Source organism: Pieris napi, chromosome 3 (genome assembly GCF_905475465.1).
Source record: "Pieris napi chromosome 3, ilPieNapi1.2, whole genome shotgun sequence".
Classification (NCBI taxonomy): domain Eukaryota; kingdom Metazoa; phylum Arthropoda; class Insecta; order Lepidoptera; family Pieridae; genus Pieris; species Pieris napi.
The window spans coordinates 5,969,889-5,992,484 of NC_062236.1; the positions used below are offsets into that span (position 1 = coordinate 5,969,889).

Sequence of the window (22,596 nt, forward strand, 5' to 3'; positions counted from 1 at the left end):
TTTCAGCAAGTTGTTGAATGAATGAGTACGGAGATTTATGAATTTACAATGGGCATTCAAATTTCAATCGCGAATCATGTTTCAATAACCATAACTAGATTGAAGTCTAGAAAAAGCGAATTGCCACTGTGCAGTGTGCACAAGCGCAGTAATTCGTGTGACAGGGAATGTATATTTTGTTAAAATGTTTTATATCTAGTTAAATTTTAAAGTCTCTAAGTTTTCTAGAAAATTTCTAGTTTTCTAGATCTTAATCCATATTTTATGAAAAAAATATTCATGCGGCTAACACGTTATAGGTTGGTAACTTTCGTGATTGGTAATAATTATTTGATTATAACGTGTGTCGATTACCTCTGTGGTGTAGTGGTTCTTGTGACGCTCATGACAAATAGTCCGAAGGTTTTGGGTTTAATTACCGGTTTAAAAATCTTGTTTCGAGTAAATGGCAATGAATTTATAAACTACATCGTAGGTTAATCACCTATTGTAATAGATCACTCAAGAAACAGACACATAATGTGTTAGCCTTATACCTCTCCATAGGGTGTTACAGGACTTCAAAATAATATAAGTACCTACTTACTAGAAGTTAGCCTTTCTTAAATTCTTATGTCCCGTAAGTAAGATACATAATTCTTAATATTCAAAAATTTTATTATTTCCTTTTAAGAAACATAAATTATAGGTTTTAGGAAGAAACCACTAGGAAATTATTAACAAAACACAGTTGACAGTTGATTGTGAACAACAAGTTTTCGTATATAATTATTTTAATTTAGTGAGATCCTTGCGCTTGATGCTTGCTGCACAGAGATTTTATATTAGGTTCCAATTTGGTTAGCTTTAAGTCTCAAGTCTCCATGTTGTGTTCAATAATTTACAGCACTACATCCACATTCACCAAAAAACGAAGATGGAAACGGTAGCAATAGATTCCTTGCACATTGCTTCTTTGTATTTTTTTTTGACGTTCAAAAGTGCCATTTTAGATGGTCTAATTGGAATAAATGATTTGACTTGGACTTTGACATTTATTTAATTTGAGTATATGATTTCTCTTTCTTACAAAGAAAAAAAACGCTCCTTTTAAGTATATTATATAAAGTGTTAACTGACTTTTTGTAGTTAATATGTTGCTGGCATATTTAAATACAATTCATATATCATGAAATTTTGCACAAGGGTAAAACTCGTGTCGAGTACATTTTCGAATAACCCTCCTGTGAGGCGTGGCCCCACATTGGGAAACAATGTTCTAAATTCAGATGAAAAACTCAGTTTTCGAAACATTTGTTATGAACACATTAAAAAAACTTATAACTAGAAATTATACTGATTCATAATTTTAATTTGTGATGTATTTTTGGTATTTCTTAGGGTTTTACATTATAATACAGTTACCTAAGAATGTCTTACTAATCACAGTTATAATTAAAAAAGCCAATCCTTTTAAGCTTCCTATATTCATTACTCCTAGTATTGATTGAGTCCGACTCACTAACATCACGATAATATTTTTTCTAACATTATTATTAGTTTTGAATTTATTAACACAAGACTTTTAATATCACAATGCTCTTTTGTGCAATAAATGGAAATTCAATGTTAAGTGATGTCAAATTGTTTTCTTTTTTTGAAGAGTTTATGGCCTGGTAACTGTCAAATTGTACTGGCATGCCATAAATTATATAATTATAATAAACGTAAGTCGTAAAGAGACGCCTAGTTCATAGAAAACTAAATAGGGCCTTAGTATCATTTTCTACTCAAATTTAGACTTAATTCATGCAGTCTTAACACTTTCGAAAACTTCTTTATTCGGCGGGACCCAGCCACCAAAGGCCTTCTCAAATTCTTTCGCCACTGCAATAGTGAGGTGGTCATTACACCTATTTGAAACTATCTGCATTCCCACTGGTAACCCATTATCGGTTAATCCAAGTGGACAATTGGTAGATGGCAACCCCAGCGCGTTGAATATCGTCAAATATCCACAGTCCAAGAATTTATAGAAGATTCTGTAGTGTAGATGCGCCGGATTCGGGTACGTCGGGAAAAAGAGTACAGCGTTGTCTGACAGCGCGTTCTGTGGAGAATACATATTTGATTAATGTCAAATTAATAACTGATTAAAATAATTATGAATTTGTTTAATAATAGACTTTCAGTTTTTAAATAAATGTTTCTGCTAATGTCCATAGTGAATAAAGCATTTTGTCCACAATTTACACCTGAGATACATTATTTAAAGTCAATTATAAATAAGTACCTATAATTGACATAATTATGTATAATCAAAAACATATATTTGCTATTTAACTTTTGTCGTTGAGTAGTAGGCTTGATCCATTTTATTTGTAATTTATGTATTTGTTTTAAGCTCGATTCGATAACGATGTATTGCGGTTTTGTATCTTATAGACGCTTACTTGATTTTTCCCGCGAAAACCTTATTAAGTATGAAACGTGTGAGGAATTAATAAATAATAATTTTTAAATCACCGCAGACAAAGGAAAAAGACAATACGTAACGAAACAAAATACACTTACTGCTATATCCCTTTTAATTTGTTCGAATATTGACAGCAACTTCTTATAGTACCTATCTGGTAGACTGTCAAAGAATTTCTGAGCCGGCCCATAGGCGACACACGTCAAATTATGGTCAGACATTCCTAAGAGCTTTTTCAATACAACAGGCCACATTGATATTAACTGCTCTCTCTCTTTTGGGTCAGTATAAATATTTCTAACGTGTTTGATTTTAAACAAAACTCTGACACTTATCTCCCACATGTGTTGTATATTCTCGATTTGGAGCTGAAAAATATATTAATTAAAGTAAAAAAAAATTTTTTTCAACCGCTGAAAAGTTGAGCTCGTTGATGTCTTATACAGATGCCATTTTAACAACTTATAAGTTTGCTACATCTAATTATGTAGACATTTAAGAAGTTTTAACAAAAGGAGTTTTTATTTATCTTTTTCTATCAAAAGATGTTTACGCTGTGATAAAGAGAAACTAATAATCGCTCGTACGGTGAAGGAATACGTCCTGAGGAAATCGGCATGCCTTAAAGCCAAAAAGTCGACGGCGTGTGTCAGGCTCAGAAGTGTGATCACCTATTTGTCTATTAGAAAAACAATCAGGAAATAGTTACACAAATCTGACGCCAAGGCGAAGATTGTAGCGCCACTGACTTTGATTGAGATAAAACAGTGTAATAAGAGTCATTTGTATTTTTTACGAGAAACCCCGCGAACTTCGTTTAACCATAATATGATTTTTTTATATAGCTTTCCTCTTTAGTACCAACATATGGAACATTTTGCTATGCTACCCCATAGAGACTGTACGCTTTTCCGTGATAAAAACCTAAGTATAAACTATATTGATTACTAATATTTTTCCAATATAAAGAAAACCTCCATAAGAATCTTCCTCAGAGTTCATGGAATAAATAAAAAATATTCGAATTGGTCTAGCCATCTTCGAGTTTTGCGCTTAGCAACATATTTTGCGATTATTTTTTGTTTATATAGATATACTCCACTCTTTATATTTCTAATAAACATTTGTTTGAAACCTTGATAGTATGTATTTAATTACGCAATCTTTAATCAATAAAACTAATTATCACGCAATTAAGGTTGAATCATTAAAGCCGTAGTATTTTTACCTTTTGAACTTCTAAATTGTAAGTACTGTTAATATAGGCTTTTGCTTTGTCAATAGCCTTTCGTACATCTGGTCCTATTTTATTTAGTACATAACCACCATCCCCGTCCATGTAATAGTATTTCAATCGTGTTAGGTCTACCTGTAATAGACACAATTTTATTACTTTAAAATTTTAAATTATACATGTATAATATATAAAATAAAGTAAAAAAAATAGTTATTTTACATAACGTGAAATTGTCAAACAGTATGTAAGACTCGGCTAAACAAAGTTATTATTTTTAAATATGATAATTTATTGGAAAAAATAAGTAGAGAAAATCTCTGTCATACAGTTACATTATTTATTTTATATTAGACATAGTTACTGGATAAAAATAATCTATGTCATAAATCGCGTGTATGTTGCGAATTATGCATAAGTAAACATACCGGTTTTTCTAAAGGTACTTCAGGGCCGGTCGGTTGCCTCAATACTTTGAGTAATAACGTCAAATCCTCAGCATATCTGGTTATAGGGCCGAGTGTGAAGTATTCATCAAAATCAGGATCCAGGCAATCTGGTACATGACCTACAAGGCAGGGAAAACATTATAAATGTATCCTTTATAAGTTTTACACTTCTTGTACTAGAAATTCTTATTTTATTATTTAACGAAGTGTAATAAAGTAATAAAATAACTCTAAAAATTTTAATAGTATCTAGTTTGAAATTAATTAGTTAATGATGTCAATCTAATAGATCCATTCGTCTCTGATTTTCATAAAGTCGAAAGTATATTTTCCTGAAACTTATAGAATATGCTTAATATAAACATTGTTTAAATGCTTACCTTCAGTAGATAAAAGCCTGGGGGTAGGCTTATGTCCAAATATCCCATTGAACATGGGAGGAAGTCGCAACGAACCAGCTATATCCGAACCCACACCGATCACCGACGCAGCAGCTGCTATGAGCACCGACTGGAAATAAAACCCAAACTTTTGCAATACTTCAGTCTTAAATAAAAGTGTAATAAGTGCTTCAAAGCATCGTCAAGCATTTTCATATTTGTTACAAGGAGGCTAGATTCGGCTTCGATGCTTACGAAACTACTTTTGTTATTCTGTAAATCAAAACATAAACAATCCACTCATTTATTTTTTATATTGGCTAAGCAAGTCTTTTAAACTAGATTATAATATATTCGTAAAGACTATACAAACTTATTGGATCATAATCTGAGATTTAATTCCATCATTATCTAAATTAAAGTCAGGCTAAAGGCGTAAATATAAATTATGTATACTGTATTGATGCGTCATATATTTGCGTGTATTGTATAAAATACAAATGTAAAATGTTTTGTCTTAAATTTTTTCATTCTAGCCATAGAGAAAAAAGCTGTAGAGATAGGGATTAACTTCTAAATCTATCGAATTCTAATTTTGATCAAATCAAGTTCTGCATATGATAGGTTCTTGGTTGCAAAAAAATATATACCTCGCCGCCTGAAGAGCCGCCCGCGGTTCGCTTCTGGTCATAAGGGTTCATTGTAAGTCCTGTGACGTTGTTATAAGTCTCCCAATTCATGCACAATTGTGGAGCATTAGTCACAGCTATAGGTATGGCCCCGGCTGCTCTCGCTAGGCGTACAATCTCAGCGTCCTTTGTGGCCGGCTTCCGGTAGGGGTGAACTGTACCCGAGTCATTGCTCATACCTAGAAATCCGTTTACATGTACTTTATTAGACAGATGTCTGGTGTTAACAACATAGTGGAATTATGACGACTCATTGGTCTAGTGGTTAGTACCCCTGACTCCGAATCCATGGGTCCCGGGTTCGATCCCCGGCTGAGACAAGACATCGATGTGATGAGCATTTGGTGTTGTGCTTAGGTCTTGGGTGTTTAAATATGTATTTAAACACCCAAGACCTAAGACCTTATATGTCTATCTATCTATAATATGTATGTATATCCGTTGCCTAGTACCCATAACACAAGCTTCACCAGCTTAGCCCATGACTCGGTCAATTGGTGTGAATTGTCTTTAAAAAAAAATAAAAAAATATATATATTAAAATATGGAAAAAAGCCTAGTGACACCTAAATGGGACAAGACTTGCTATGTCTAATTCAAAATATAATTCGACACATGTTTTGCGAAATCGCCCTCAGTGTTGACTGATTGAGACTGTAGAAGTTGAAAATGCTTCAGCCCGCTTACGAACATATTGATAATGCTAGGAGTTAAAACATGGAAGGAAGTAAACAGACAATAGGCGTATAATGGAACGTATCTTTAAGAATTTAATTTACACGAGCCTAGAAATCTCCATGCTGGGACCGGTATTCAATAGTGGAACAACTTTCTCTGCTACTTTTATTATAAATAATACCACTGACTGAATATTTATAAATAATTTAATAAATTCTTTGACTACGTAATATAAAGTTATAACTGAACACTATTTGGGTCTATAACAGTCCGGTTTCTTCTAAATTATTTCTTTCACCGTTGTAGCAAGTGTATTTTGTAAAGGATATTTTGTACCTTTACAAAAAAACACGAAGTAGCGATTTTAGGCCATTTTATTCCAATTATTAAATACTAGCGTGGACAACTTTTGACTATAGTTTTAGAATCCTTACCTTCCACAGCAATACTTTCTTTCACTGTCATAGGGACGCCTAGTAATGGGAATTCCTTTTCAAGCATTTCTGTAGAACGATCGTTGGAGCTGATCATCTTATCTATGGACTTTGCTTCTCTTATGGCTATCTCATATCGAGGTTCCACAATAGCGTTTAGGTAGGGATTCACTTCTTTACACCTTTCTATGTAGGCTCGTACGACGTCTTCGGAAGTTATCTGTAATGTTAACGATATGTTTTAGTAAATATAAATTTAATTTATTTAACGGTTATATAAAAATGTGGACGAAACCTATCGTTATAGGTAAATGTTATGTGATTGCAATTTTACGTATAGCGTGCCAATGCGCACGCGCTGGTACTTCGTAATAGAGTTACTTCCGCCCGTATACTTTATAATTTACGATTTCTCTCGCATTGTATTTCGTTTATTCAATGCATTTAAGGTGTTTTATAAATTGTTTTTAGTATAAATTTGTGTGAAGAGCTTTCTTGTTACGTATTATATATGGCATGTAAAGCTGTTAACAAATGATCAATCACTTATTATAAATCTTATTGCGAGTTGCTTGAGATATCTACTCGTGCGTATTTTTTACGAATATTCATCGTATTAAATACTAAAAAACAAAACTGTTGATGCATATTAATATAACAATTCAAAAACATAATATTAACAAAAAATAAATCAGGTCTTAATTTCACACTGCATCTGTTTTTTTGATTATTTTTATACACATGCCGGATTTCTCACGGAATTTTCCACCGTACAACTAAGTGCACAGTCGGGAGACCAGAATTGAGGGTCGCTCTCTTAAAGCACTAGGCCACCTCTGCTCTAAGGAAAAAACAGAGTTTAACCGTAAGCCCAGAACGTACTGGATTTTGTCACGGAGAGAGAGTTTTGTGGAGTCAAAGTTCTAGCGGAATCTTACGCTTACTATAAGCACTGTTTTCAGTAGAACACCACTTTTTATCACTTATTAATTAGATTAATTAGTAATAATAATCCAGTGGCAACCCTAAATGGTTCTTGGCCTCAGATTGCATTCGTTTTTATTTAATAGACAAGTAGGTGATCCTTCTGTGTCTGACACACGTCATCGATTTCTGGGTGTAGACATGCTGTAGGACCAAATGCTAATTGCGCACATAGAAAAAAATTCCATTAGTGCACAGCCGTCATAAGAGTCGCACGCTAAACCCACAGGGCCAACACTGCTCAATTAGTAATTACCACAATAATAATTACCTGTTTGTTTCTTATCATCATCGCTAGTGTTGTAGCTGATTTGAAAAGTATAGGGTTCCTTGGCGGTGGGCATTTTCTATTTCTTCTCAAATTCAACAAGTACGTCAAAGGGTAGACTATTATCGCCAATAGAGAAACGAGAAACCGCAGGAGCCATTGCATCAATGGGTTCATCATGATTGTCTGAAAGAAATCAAATAATTTAATAGCAATACGATCCAAATTTGCTTAGATAAATTTATTTCGGGTATACAGGGTGGCCAAAAAGTCGTGGATCAAACGCAAATAGGGGATAGATGAGGTCATCAGCTGCAAAAAATTGTTCTACGGGAGGTCTCTAAGCTCAACCCCTGAGTTATAATTTATTTTGCGTTTTTATAAAAAAATTGACTTTTACTAATTCTTATTAAAATTCGAAAACATCTACAATCCTGTATCTTTTTCATAATATCTACTAGATTGGTACTAATGAGTTCTTGCCTTAGACATACTATTTATAGTTGTTTATTGAGTTTATTGAAGATAATATTAAGTTATACGATATAATTTTTTTTCAAATCATAACTCTTTGTTTTCTTCGGACCCCACTGTGAAAAAAAATTACTCTACCGAAAAGTGACCCTGTATTACAAGTTTTGGCGCATTTAATAGGGATTCTGAAAAGGTGTTATCCATGGCCATGATTCGCTCTAATATTATCTTTCTAGGAAGAATTACAAACAACGGTTGTGATTTTTTTTTATTATGTAGTGTGATTTAGAAGAATCCTACATATAATTAAATAGACAAATACCAGTTCTATATCCTATAGAGATGGATTAATGATCTTAGGGTCATTACGTAGGTCATACTAGTACTATTAATTGATAATTATAATAATTAATGGCGCACAAATTACTTGGAATCATTTTACTTGTGTTTAGAACAATTAAATTAAGATAATTCTGGAATTAAAGTTTTGAAAAATATAAAAAAAATGTTAGTAATTTTTTTTGTTTTAATTTATAATTATTAAATTTATAATTTTTAGACGTGGTGATTTCCACCGGATGAGAGCAAGTTTTAAACATTAATTGCCCACATACAAAATTCCATTGGTGGTTCGAACGTATTACCTCTGAGAACGCCCATATCCCATAAAGTCCACACAGCTGTTATACAATATTTTTTTAAAGGCAAGAACTTCGTTAATAAATTAAGAATATATTATATGCTATTATTATTAATTCCCATATATATTTAAAACATTACCTTCTTAGAAAATATTTGAAAAACAATAGTCACTGCACTTATTAAAACATAATTAATTTGATTTAATATCTTTGCCAGTTTTTGTTGAAAGACAATAGAATTCAATAATATTTCCACCACAATAAATGTATGATACACGCTTGAGCTTAATATTATTAAAATAACACGACAAATAATGACTAAAATAGCCCGGAACCACACACCGAAGAATGTTTTTTTTATCATAATGAGGTCATATATTATCAATATTTATTTATAAAATGAAAGTACCACGAGCGACTTCAGTACGTCTGATAGTCGCACAGCTGTGAAATGTAATGTTATCTTAGTTCTAATATATTACATATTATATCTATATATTAGATAATACATCTATAACAATATTAATATTCGAAATTCAAAGTTTTCATCATCTTAAGAATTTTAAGACTTAAAATTATTTACTGATTTTTTGTTTAATAATTTAAATTTAAAAGCTGATTACTTCATAATAACTCGCCAAAATCGATAATATTGCACCGTAATTTGAATTAAGAAATGAATGCTTTTGCATTGTGTGCAAACGGTTTTTAAATTGCAGCTAGTAACCATTACATATTGTATATAAGAAAACGACACGAGTACATAGCGATAAATGTAAAACTATCTTATATGTCGTAAAAATATAGTATTAAACACTTAAATCTTCCAATTATTTGAAAGAAACAAATATTGCTACCAGACGCTAACGAATGTGTGTACACAAAGGGCACTTTATCTCAATAATGAAGTTGCGAAATTATTTATATCATTCAAACAACGTGCTGATAATTAATATAATTACATAATTAATTAAAGTGTAATACAGTAATAAATGCGTATCTGTCACGTATTTATCATTTTCTTATCCCTTTGCAGCCACCGTAGGCACATCTTTCAAAGAGAGTACAATACAATTAAAAACACTTAAATGACAACTTGACCAGTCATAGAATAGAAGATAAAACAACATATATAACACTAAAAATTAACGGATTTTTCGAAAGTCGATTAAAGGCCCTTTAAAATACATTTACGACATTTTTAAGTTCGGTTTTTTCTTTATTTCAAGGCATTAAAAAAAGTATGGCGCTACAACTTCTAGGGGTAGACTTCAGATTTATGTATCTATTTTGTGATCATTTTATTTTACTTTATAAGTGAGGGGCCAGCATGCCGCTTTTCTTACGATGTTTCCCTTCACCGTACAAGCAAGTGTCAAAGAACCGTGATTTGAACGGATGACCTCAGGGTTGAGAGGCGTACGCTCAATTCAAATACTGATCTAAGCATTTAAGTTCCGTTATTAAAGAACATAGGTACACATAGTTCTAAGTACAGCTGACGGTGTGGAAATTGCACAAATTACAACAGCGACGCCATTCGTCCCGTATTGCACCACGCGCTGTGCAAACATTTTACGGTGGTTCTACGCATTTCATAGAATATTTGTTTTAGTCTATTTACAAGATTTGTTACATACAACTTCCGCGGCACTCAAAATTTCCCATCACTGTTATTTCTACATGCTAAAAATGCTGTGTGAATTTACGCATTCGTGATTTAATTGTCCGAACAGTTTTAGTAACAATCTATTGATTTTGGTAGGTAAAAAACGATACTATGATAGTAGTTTATGTAACTGTCATATAATAGAGGGTATTAAAACATGAGTGTAGTTTTTTAAACGAGCCGCAGGCGAGTTTCAAAATAAGATTACACGAGTGTTTTAATACCTAATTATATGCAGTTGCATACACTATTTTATTTAATCTCATGCCTAAAGGTTTCCAAGTCATTAAGACAATGTGATTAATTGGTTAAGTCTTGGTAACATTTGTCGTACGCTTTTCTTGATTTTTCTGGCAAAAGACTATTCGTCAGTTTCGTAGCTGTTTCTAGAATGTCAGGTGGACTTAAATTTTCATCAGTATCGTCGGTGTTGTTTGACATTTTTGCTACTAAAGTTTTATCCAACAAAATATAACTCAAATTCGTATGTACGAAATAGCGCCAAAATGGAAAGAGTCTGTTATTGGTCTATTGGCTCGGAACCAGCGCGTTGCGCGCGCAGCGCGCTCACCACAGTTTATGTGTGCTTAAATAAAATTTAAACCTCCTTGGTCACGACACATTGTCTTTAATAATTAAAAAAATATTTCAATGCATTGTTTTGTTAGGAGAATAATGCTTTAATTTCATTTATTAATTTTCTTAAAGAAGTATGTAAATAAAATATGCCAATAAATGTCTGTTTTTCATTTCATAATTAGAATATTATCGAATGAGATTATATAAATAATATTATATCATTTTTATATAATTTTTCGTGAACCTTCAATGTCTTTTATAGAGCAAGATCCCAGGGCCGCCAGACGTCACGTATTTTCTGACGGATGAAATGTGGACGATTGGGTAGTGTTAGTATGTACTATGATCGTATGCCTACCTGCTAGCTTGGTCAAACGGCCAATTTCCAGGTATCAGGTAATCAAGGTACACAAAAACATTACTTACTTCACGTAAATTCTCATGGCTGATTTTTATATATGCTTTCGAGTGTATAGTTAAAAATAAATTGTCAATACTCCCAGACACTTTCCGTCGGCCATATACCAAAAAAATGTCGGCTAACTTTAGTATTATTTATTATGTGTTTTTTTCTTATTTTTGTTGCTATAATTTACTTGTCAACAAAAGTTCTAAAAATTATAAAATATCTGTTCAAGTAATTTTCATGGCTTTAACAGCGCAGTCGGTCTCACTCAGTCTCATGCGCGTAGATAATGCTCTCTCACTCATAGAGATATTAAAATTTAGTTTAGGGGATGATTGGCCCCTTGGATCGGTCTGTCTTCTTGTCAAAGCTTTTAAAATAGTTGTCGAATGAACATATATAAAAATGGAGCGTCAGAATTTACATGAAGTTGACTAATTATTTTGAGACCCTTAAAGCGTCTGTTAAGCAATATGGCCGACGGAAAGTGTCTGGGAGTATTGACAATTTATTTTTAACTATACACTCGAAAACATATATAAAAATCAGCCATGAGAATTTACGTGAAGTAAGTAATGTTTTTGTGTACCTTGATTACCTGATACCTGGAAATTGGCCGTTTGACCAAGCTAGCAGGTAGGCATACGATCATAGTACATACTAACACTACCCAATCGTCCACATTTCATCCGTCAGAAAATACGTGACGTCTGGCGGCCCTGGGATCTTGGACCATTAGCGACGCAAAATTTCTTTTGGTTACAACATAATTCAATATCATTATTAATATGCAATTCTCACAAAACTAATATTGTTTAACGGATCAAGGTATGCAAGTTTAATTAGTGGTAATGTTTAGTTTACGCAATACGTACGTAAAATCTAGTCTGTCTACATTCCTGGTACAAAACGACACATAAATGTTATAGCAGTATGTCTTCATAGCAAAGCCTGGAAGTAAATTTTCGTCTAACTAGCAAGCTAGATCTGGTTTTCGCTGACACTGAAAAACCTTTTATTCGTATTTTCAAATAAGTCAAATGTTAGCTTCAGGGCTTAGTAACGCAAAGTAAAAAGAAAGGGAAGTCGTCTTTGACCATTTATTTTTAGTCTAAACGGCTTTATATACCATCAGATAACTTCATATTTAAAATGAATATAAGAATTGTTAAGATTGTAATATTTCAAGTTACTTGCAAGTTTTTGCTTGATACTATTTAGTCGACTAGTTTGTTTAAAATTAAATTTGCATTAAAAACTACATTTCAGTATTCAGTCAGTTTTGTCTGACTTAATAACCTTTATAACTATCCGAACAGCTGATTAAAATTATCCAAATCTAAGCAAGTCCTATTTATAGTATTTTCTTATAGTACACAGTGCGACCACTATGTCAAAGGCGAAAAAGTAATTAATTAACCCATCAGCCCTGTGATTCTGTAACTCACTTCACGCACTCACACAGCGGTTTTCGCATCGGCGGTCTCTCTCAAATCAGTCGTGAAGCAGTCATTTTATGATTTGGCATTCTGAAAAGGTGGGAGCTTGTACTTTATTGTTTATCAGAATGCCAAATCATAAAATGACTGCTTCACGACTGATTTGAGAGAGACCGCCGATGCGAAAACCGCTGTGTGAGTGCGTGAAGTGAGTTACAGAATCTCAGGGCAGTAAGGATTTTAAAGTAAACAATCTAGTTTGTTCTTACCGAAAAAAAAAATACTTCAAATGAGTGTTTATTGGTGTTGAAGTAAAAACTAGACACCCCGAAATGATACAACTCTTTATGATACAACAGTAATGTTCCGTGTTGAGCAACATTGTAAAAACCACGACATTAAACAACAAATAGGTTTATTACATAATACTGTCAAAACCGTAATAAAATTTAAGTATGTTTAACGACAAATATACATATGCAGTTATTTCTTTTAAGAATATATACATAATTCAGTTTCAAGCTCTAAACGAGGTACGAGCCATTCCTAATATTTTAGTTTCAATCTAAATAAATGTATAATCATGATTAATAAACGCGTTAATTGAACTGACGAACAAAATTATTACGGGTCTCAATAAATTAAAAATATATTTCTCTTGTTAATACAGTGAATTAGTATCCTATACTTATTTTAACCTCAAAGTACGTTATAAATATATCTGCCTTGCGATTCTGTAACTCACTTTTCGAACTCACACAGAGGTTTTCGCATCGGCGGTCGCTTTCAAATCAGTCGTGAAGCAGTCATTTTATAATTTAGCATTCTGATAAACAATAAACTACAAGCTCCCACCTTATCAGAATGCCAAATCATAAAATGACTGCTGTGTGACAGAAAACCGCTGTGTGAGTTCGAAAAGTGAGTTACAGAATCGCAAGGCTGCACTTATTCGTGCATTATTCACGTATATTAAAGTTAATATCTTACACCACGATTTCCATAGTTTGAATCAATGATGATATTTTATAACCCAGATACAGTGGTTTTATAAGAGAGATTTATCAACAAAATCAGCGAAGCGTATTATTTCGTATGAGGTATAAGTTTCGTTATTAACTACTGAGTATTAAATTATAATTATTGAACCGAGGCCTTTACCCTAAAAGGGGCCATACAAAAACTAGACTACTAAAAAAGAAAAAGAAATCTAACTTTAAATTTTTAAAACTTATACTAACTATACTGGAATTAAGGAATGTTGGCTAACCAATTGTTGTAGGGATTAATATATAAAGCTTTAATAAATTTTAATAAATTTACAAAGTTTAAACAAGATATATGTATTTAAAAATGAGGTGATTTCGGGTTTCTTGGAATCTTAGTGCTACGCCCGGTGAACTATGTAATTTTGCGGTTTGCTGTATAAATAAAAGACCCTACAACCTTTTTAGATCTAAGCCTCAGATTTATATATATCCAGAGCCCGCATTATACTTGACACGGTTTCTGTAGTACTTTCTATTTTACAATTATTGTGCTAGTCAGGTTTACTAACTGCGACGCTTTCTTCGACAATTTATTGTGAGATTGAAATGAGAAAATCTCAATGAACTCGTAACTCTTCTAATTATAAAACCTCTAGGCCGTGGCCCCTGATTCTTAATCTGTTTGATCATTTACTTTTATTTATAGGCAACTAATACCTTTCTACCTTTACATGGCATTTCTTATAATCTTATTCAAATGTTTTTTTTATATTCTGATATAATAGGTAAATATAAAATCTAAATACATTAAAACTATAATTCAAGTTTAGTAGGTTTAGTTTCTTTAGTTGATCCGTAATTCTAGCAGCAATTACTGGCTGTATTGTGCTCATAAGCTGCAATGAAAGCACCAGCTTTGGGGTAATTATGTTTATAGCCGACGTCAATTTCATTTAAGACATAATATTAATACTTTATAACACAAAACAGGAAAAAAGTCATACATGGACGGTCTTACTGCTAAAAACAGTTTCTGCCAGACAATCCAGGATAGAAGAATGCATATTTTTTAATCTGTTTCGTTTTATATCTAATCTGAAATGTAAATTGTTTTCAGATTTTGCAATGAGGATCCCAATAATAAGATTAAATAATAAGTGAAATGATGGTTTAATATTTTTGAATAGAAATGTATTTTTTTTATTTATTGAAACAATAGCACCAGGAAATATGAAGGGCAAATGTTTACATATTCATTGGAATTTATAATTAAGAAAACTAATGAATTAAACTAAAACCAACCAATTTTAATTTGAAATCTTATTACTAAGAAATATTCCTATATTAATTATTATTGATTATTTTCAACTTATATAGATAATTTTATATAATAATAATAATAAGACATGATTTTACTCACAGTTTTATCGCGTTTTAACTGATAGAAAGTATATACTAAGAAGAGACGCGCGCGCGTCCGACATCAGTGCGCGGAGTGACTTAGATTCCGACAAACTAACGCTTCAACAGCATCAGAATTAGTACATAGTGAGGAAAGTACACGCAGCGCTAGCCTAGTGCAGCGTGACTCGTAACTCAGTGTTCAAATGTTCTATGCTTTATAGACATCTATATGTCTACTTGGACCTTTAAAGGAGTTTAATAAAACACATGCAGAAATGAGCCTAATGCACCAGTACTATGTGAAACCAACTGCCCACTGTAGTATTTCCGGCAAAAGGCCGGCAACGCACTCGCGGCGAGCCTTCTGCCATTGAGAGTGTCCAACGGTGGTATCACTTAACATCGGGTGAGCCTCCTACCCGTTTGCTATTCAAAAAACACAAATAAATAATAATATATGCAGTTTCTACTTTATAGGTTATTGCTTAAAGCCATGGGCGCCCTTCAAACGATAAAACAATAGAAACTCAACATTCATTGACGTATATATATTTTAGCTAAAATAAGAATTTGCTAAAGTTTTACTGTAGTATTATTGCTGCCTTATACCCTAAGACGTACTGGTTTCGTAGAGTTTTAGAAAGATGTAGAAATCTTGAAATGCAAATAGCACTTTCAAAAAACAAAGTTTTACGTGGGTAACACTGAAAATGTTTAGAATTGGCCAGTTAGAAACATTTTTAATGAAAACTTTTTTGAATTTCAATTTTAGAACGCTTTGGTAACCTAATTTAGTATATTGCATTCATTTGTCATTTGTTTTTGTGATTTGGCGGCAAATCTAAAACTCTTGTTACACGTGAAAATGAACCTAACGCGAGAAAATTTTCGGTCAATGATTTATTATGACTTTCATTGATATGAGTCAAGTTCAAAAAATATTACACGAACATTTAGGCGTCAGGAATCGTTGTACCAGATGGATTCTCAATACTTTAACCGACGACCAGAAACACCTTCGCATGGACTGGTGGCGCCAAATGTTAGATAAGTTTAACAAGGGTTACTCAAACGCTGTATTTGACATCGTCACAGGTGATGAAAGCTGGAAATATTGCTACGAACCCAAAACTAAAGATGAAATTCAAGGTATTCGCTTTACGAGACCTATAGATGCGGTGAAAGCGTACGAAAATGCCATAGAAGAGACCCCAAGGAAGAATGGGCTCACTGCTTTTCTCAGTGGTCCCATCGAATGCAGCGATGTGAAAACAATAAAAGTATTGGCAACTTTCTACTTACCTAGGTAACACTGAAAATACCTACCTACCTATATGTATGTGATATTATTAAAGTTGGTTAATATTTAAGTACGCCGATTTATTTAGGCTTCGTGTGCTAACTTTCCTAAGTGTTTGTGTTTGTCCATAAATATTTTGACAAGTGTAGTCGAAATGATCATTGTTTTGATATGTAAGTATATAAATCACGTCTCCAACTTAGAGAACCGACCGAATTCCATCTATGTATTTCTGGCCACGTTAATAGGTAATTAACAATATTTGAAGTCGGTTTAATGTCATTAAAATTCCCTCATTTTATTTTGATTTTCTCGATAACCTCACGTGACGCGAATAAAAATTTAGAAAAATGTTTTACGGAAGCTAAAAATTTTCGTACAAAAATTTTCATATAAAAATCCTTACAAAATTTCATGAACTCGACGTGAATTAAATTTTAGTTTTTCTTCTACATTTCCTTAATTTCTTGTACATTGCCATACAATAAAGATCTTGCTCGAATGTTACATTTATATATTACGTGTTATTACATATTAACGGAACTAATTACTGAATGATCAACAATAACTTTTGCAGTTATGTATCGTGAAAGTGTTATTCATTTATTATATAAATTCAATCTTCAAGTTATTGAAAGGAATATTTACTAAAACACTTCAATTGTTGTTCTAGTATTTCTATGAAATTTACCAATTACGTTCAACTTCATTAATTTAACAATATTTTTTTTATTTAATAAGAATAAAGCCCATTTATTTCCAATCTTTAGATACTAATGATGAATATACAGTTAAGATTTTCTGAATATATTTTTTGGAACTTGATATCCTAACTTTCTTCGTACCATTGGAACCCCTTACCGGGTAAAGGCTACCGTAAGGGTACCGGCCTCCTACAGCTTTTTCCAAATATTTATTCCACCTTTTTTAGGGCGCTATCTCCTGCTTCTTATTACCCTTGGAAGTATATAGCTGTCTTTAAAGTCCACCTTTTATTTGTGCATCTTGCTATATTGCCATTTCTGTTAATTGAAACAATTATTGAATTAATGAAGTCGATTGTTCTCATAGTCAAAAAATCATGATTTGAAATTTGTTTTTGTATGTTAAAAACAGGCGAGGAAGAAAGCTTTATATCTTTTTGCATATTAAGGGCCATATTAATGATTAAGCTAATGGCTATGTGTAAGAAGAGTTCGAACAGATATCACGTTCAAAAATATTTAAACATTTTGCTGTTGCAATGAGGCTGTGTGAATATCGTAACTCATTCATGGAATAACAACCAGTGGCGCATCTCTTTTTAAATGATTTTATTTTCTTAACAGTAGATGATCAGCGTTGTGTGACCCACAGTCGCCTTAAAGACCTAAGGCATACTGGTTTATTTTTGTTATAGAACAGGGACAAACGGGTAGAAGACTCTGATGTCAAGCCCAAGGACACTCTCAATGCCAGAGGGCTCGCGAGTGCTTTGCCGGCTTTTTAAGAATGAGTACGGTCCGTTCTTGTAGGACCTAAGTCGGAAATACTTCCTCACGGTGATTTCCTTTACTGTAAGAGCGAGCGTTTAATTCGCACATAGAAAAGTCGAACGCCACGGCCATAATTCTAACGCAATAGCTCAGAGAGAGAGACGCTTAAACCAATACTGCCATGGCCAAACACTAGGCCGTCACATGTATGATATCAAATCACAAATCAAATATATCTTTCACGTATATTACCAATAATCTGATTGATTTGTGAAAACAGCCGTTTTGTAATAGTCCTTGTATACAAATATTTAGTATGGATTACAACCTGTATTACATTAGGCGCAGGAAGTTTAGCCAATGCATGTCTTCACAATCTGTTTTATATCCTATAGGTACCTAATGTTTCAACAGTAATTTATAGCAAAAGTATAAACATGCAATTGTATACGTATAGTGCAATAAGGTTTAGGGCAAAAAGTTTTAAAAGTCCCAAATAGATAAAAAGGCTTCCTGTTTTCTGTTTATCGTTTTGATAGATTGCGTTGTGATGGAAATAGGTCATATTATAATTATTAAAATGTTAACAATACTATGTCTGTAAAATAATAAAATATACATTGTATGGAACAATTATGGGAACTACCCGTATTTAAATAGAATGTTTAAAAATATATTTTCACTGCTTTCAAAAGCACGAGTCTCACTAGCGAGAATAAATAATTTTGTACAAGTATGCGTACCTGCCGCTAGATGTCACTTTTATAAAATCTATGTTGGTTTGTTTAAGCTACTGGACAATAGATGGCGTATTGTTTATACTACATAGTTTTTAAGATAAGAATACAAAAATAAAATGAATAATCCAAAATGTATACTATGTGAATGTTTAGTAAGTTAAAAGACATTTTATTCACGATTTACGTTTTGTTTAAATTCATATATTATTTTAAGCTTAAATAAGATTGACTACAGTGCCATCTATGATCATATATATACATTAGGGTTATTCAATTTAATTGCTATTTAAAACGAATGTTGAAGGTACAAAATCTATTTGTATAATATGAGAACGCTAAATCAATTTTAACATTGTTAGTTATGAGAGGAACGAAATAGAATAAAAATCGGTTAATGACAAAAAGCAAGCTTGCTGTACGCGGTAGCTCCTCGCGACATGTTACCATAAATCAGAAGGGGTGCACCCCACACCCCCTGTTAACAGAGACGGTCTTTATAACTTTGGAGCCTCGAAATAAACATTATTGACATATAGATAAGTTAAGTGAAAATAGTGGCAATCGTTATTGATTAAAAAAAATATATTCCGATAGTCCTTAACTCGTAAAATAAAATAAAAAATGCGTGAGTTACGGAAAGATTTTCTTCTTTACGTCTTTCAATCAGCGTTAATAGTCAATGGAGCCAGTTCAGATTTAAATACGTGCCTTATGCTTCTTTAAATTCGATGTAATTTTTTGTAAAATAAAAAAGTAATGTTCAAAGCACATATTCAACATAAGCAACTTTTCAAAATACTGATGTTTTAATTGTAATACATATTTTAAAATATTTGTTTTTTTCTTTACAAAGCTTTAGCTGACTTCATTCACTAAAAAGATCTTTTAGTTAAAGATTAAAGTAATTAGGAACTCATAACACACATTAATATGTATAGTATAGCTCAATATTATTGTTAGTGAGAGGCCCTAAGGTTATATTCGGATCCTTTGCTAAAATGGAAGTTCTGTTTAGCGTGAACGTAATCTTTTTGTTGATTTTTACGTTTTTATAACGTTACATTCGCCCTCACAAATCTGAAAAGGCTTTGTGAGCAATACATGAATACTATAGCAAAGATTTTATATATTATATTCAGTGAAATAGCATTATATAACCATATACGACATAGGGCATGGGAAATACAAATTTTGTTTCTGTTAAATTATCGGGATTTTTAGCAAGTAGCTCTCGAGTTATGCAACCAAAATTAATTTTGTTTTTCCAATTTATTTTCCTGGGCAAAAGAATGAACTACCATCTATATGTATATGGAGTTGATTTTAATTTATTTTATTCTTCAATACTTATTATAAATATTCCTTGGAATATAGGTTTAAAATATCGGCAAGCACTCTGTTTATTTGAAACCGTTTCCATATTAACTAACGCGGGAAACGCGTCATTAAACTTTAAAATAAATAAATATTGAAAATTTTGTTGGCGCAAACAATTATTACGTATTTTTGATTCCAAATCGCTTCTTAATTTGTAACTACGTGTGTACTGTATGAATTATATAACAATGTAAAAGGCGTTACAATATAATAAAAAGCTGATTCTCGTTAATATATTAGTTATTCTTTGAGCCCGGCAATAAGGGAAGGCATCATAATATTACTTACGCAATCGACCCATTTAGAAGCCCCTACCATGGATTTGCGAACGAGTTTTATGGTACACAAATGTTTTTTAATATGCAATTTTAACTCTCTTTTTATGTATTATATATTTTATTTTAAACTTGACGCGAGCCCGTAAAAACAAAAACACAACGACTAATCGTTCTTAATTCTGATTGGTCGAAATGTATCATTAGCTTTTCAAATTTACGTTCCAACCTCTTTTAATTGTTTAATATGTTATCATTATATTGGCACTGAATTACAACAATCTATATTGTGGAACTAAAAAGTCGCCTTACTATACATATGACGATCTGCAATTAAAGAGCAAACTCGCTTTTATAAGCCCGCCGTGATTTACATTAAACTGATACACCTTCCATCAAATGGGAGCAGGGTATATTGACCAAAAAAACAATTGACTACATTATTAAAATCACGACGACGAACGCACGTTTTTATTGGTTAATAATTTAATACAAATTACAATCCGCGAGACATTGATTTACAGATAAATAAAGATACAATAGTACAATTTGTGAGGGTTTCTGAAAAACAAGGGTTTCTTTCATGACCCCAAGGGAGGCCCCTGCTCTACCCCACCCAGAGATACTGAGCTGAATTACTGAAAAGGTGATAGGTTTTAGGGACGCTGCGAAATAATTTTATTCAACAAATTTGTTGTATGTTTATTTTATATTTAAAGATTTCATTTCGAATCAAGATTAGTACAACATGCATGCTTCTTACATTTCAAAATGTAAAATATAAAAAGAAAAAAAAACTGTTTTTTTTTGTTGCTTTTAATAGTGCTCACGATTGTGCTCTTGCTTGACAGTATTTTACGTTGGAACATATAAATTGTCTCCACAGTGGAGAGTAATATTTAATTCCGTTAATTAACGTTAAGGCCCAAGCAATAAATTGTATATATAAAACAATAGCGGTATTAAAATCTGGTATTCATAAACGCCTTTTTTGCGTTAAACTTTTTCAATACGACGCGTCGTCGCGAGAGCCACACTCTGCCACCATTAACCACCGACACTTCACCGTTGCTATAAACTCACAAATCATGAAACTCGCTGTAACAGCTATTATTAGAATTTAAACTCTATTATTTCTTGCTTAAAGTTCAAAGTTCAATTGAAGGAGGGCGCCGATCAACGGGAACAAAATGCTACAAACGACAAATTATTTTGAACCTTCGAGTCTCGCACGAGAAAACCTATTCTCAATTAATCGCACGGGAAAATTGTGAAACGAACAAAGAGAGCGGGAAACGAGGCCAACATTCGTTAATAATGTAATGTATATTTATTCGTCTACATTATTCTACCGAATACCGACGCTGGTTACTTTTGGTAGGCTTTTACATTAATTATTTTCGGAAAAGAGTTTATTAATTATTACTTCTTAAGTAGCATTTAATACTTTGTTCTTGGAGAAACGTACAGATATTCAAAGAATATTTTTACTTACATAATAAAAAAACACAAACAAAAATACAAAACACAATTTATCTTTTTCTAACTTTAATTCAAAGGATATTTTTACTAACATAATAAAAAAATAACTACATAATTTATGTTTTTTGAATTTCTACTAAGTATATGAGTTCAAAATTATATTATTCTATAAAAATATATTTTGACATAAATTGAGCCTAAAAATGAAAACAGTACATTAATAAATATTTTTTATGATTATTTATTTATTTTTTAATTCAGATTTTGCGGCCTAATTTATATAGCATCGGGCGTTCCGCATCTAATCAATACAGAGCTTTGGTGCGGCGGGAGTATGGCGCTTTCGTGGAACTTCGTGTAAGCTCGGGTATAGTCGGCGTAAAGCACGGAGCCCTCGGCGACAGTCGGCCATACTCGCTTCAATCGTAATTCCATTTTCCGCCCGCCTTGGCAAATTGAAATGTCGTAACTCTTGGGGGAATATCGGCTTTCTACCCGAGAAAAATATTTCGCTTAGGTTTTGTAACGACACTTGTGATATTATGGAATATTTCCAGTCCATCATACATTACGGGTTCCCTTAAATGACTGTAATCGTGAATCTGCTCGCCACTTGCTCGCTTGTTGGAATGGAGGTGTGACCCCACTCACACTATGGTAACTCGCACTCGATGTGTACTTTTGTAACTTTATTCAACGATCTCTTTGTATCAGTTAAGTGCGAGAATATGAAAATGTTTTTTTTAATAAACAGTTTTACCTACTCAGCTATAAA

The 22,596-nt window shown here is 32.5% G+C and overlaps 1 protein-coding gene across 2 annotated transcripts; it reads right to left on the minus strand.

Moving 5' to 3' along the window:
* Positions 1-1,281: 1,281 nt before the first annotated feature.
* LOC125063718 (fatty-acid amide hydrolase 2-B-like) lies at positions 1,282-15,317 on the minus strand. Of its 2 annotated transcripts, none has more exons than XM_047670300.1 (9): positions 15,189-15,317; positions 7,575-7,757; positions 6,320-6,539; positions 5,169-5,386; positions 4,519-4,648; positions 4,118-4,257; positions 3,684-3,824; positions 2,554-2,823; positions 1,282-2,089 (listed from the first exon to the last, which is right to left on the minus strand). In XM_047670300.1, the coding sequence occupies exons 2-9, from the start codon at positions 7,749-7,751 to the stop codon at positions 1,787-1,789; spliced, it is 1,599 nt and encodes a 532-aa protein (XP_047526256.1). In that variant the 5' UTR covers positions 7,752-7,757; positions 15,189-15,317; the 3' UTR covers positions 1,282-1,786. The 2 variants fall into 2 exon arrangements, with proteins under 2 accessions (XP_047526256.1, XP_047526255.1); XM_047670299.1 differs by lacking the exon at positions 15,189-15,317 and adding an exon at positions 8,826-9,089.
* Positions 15,318-22,596: the final 7,279 nt, after the last annotated feature.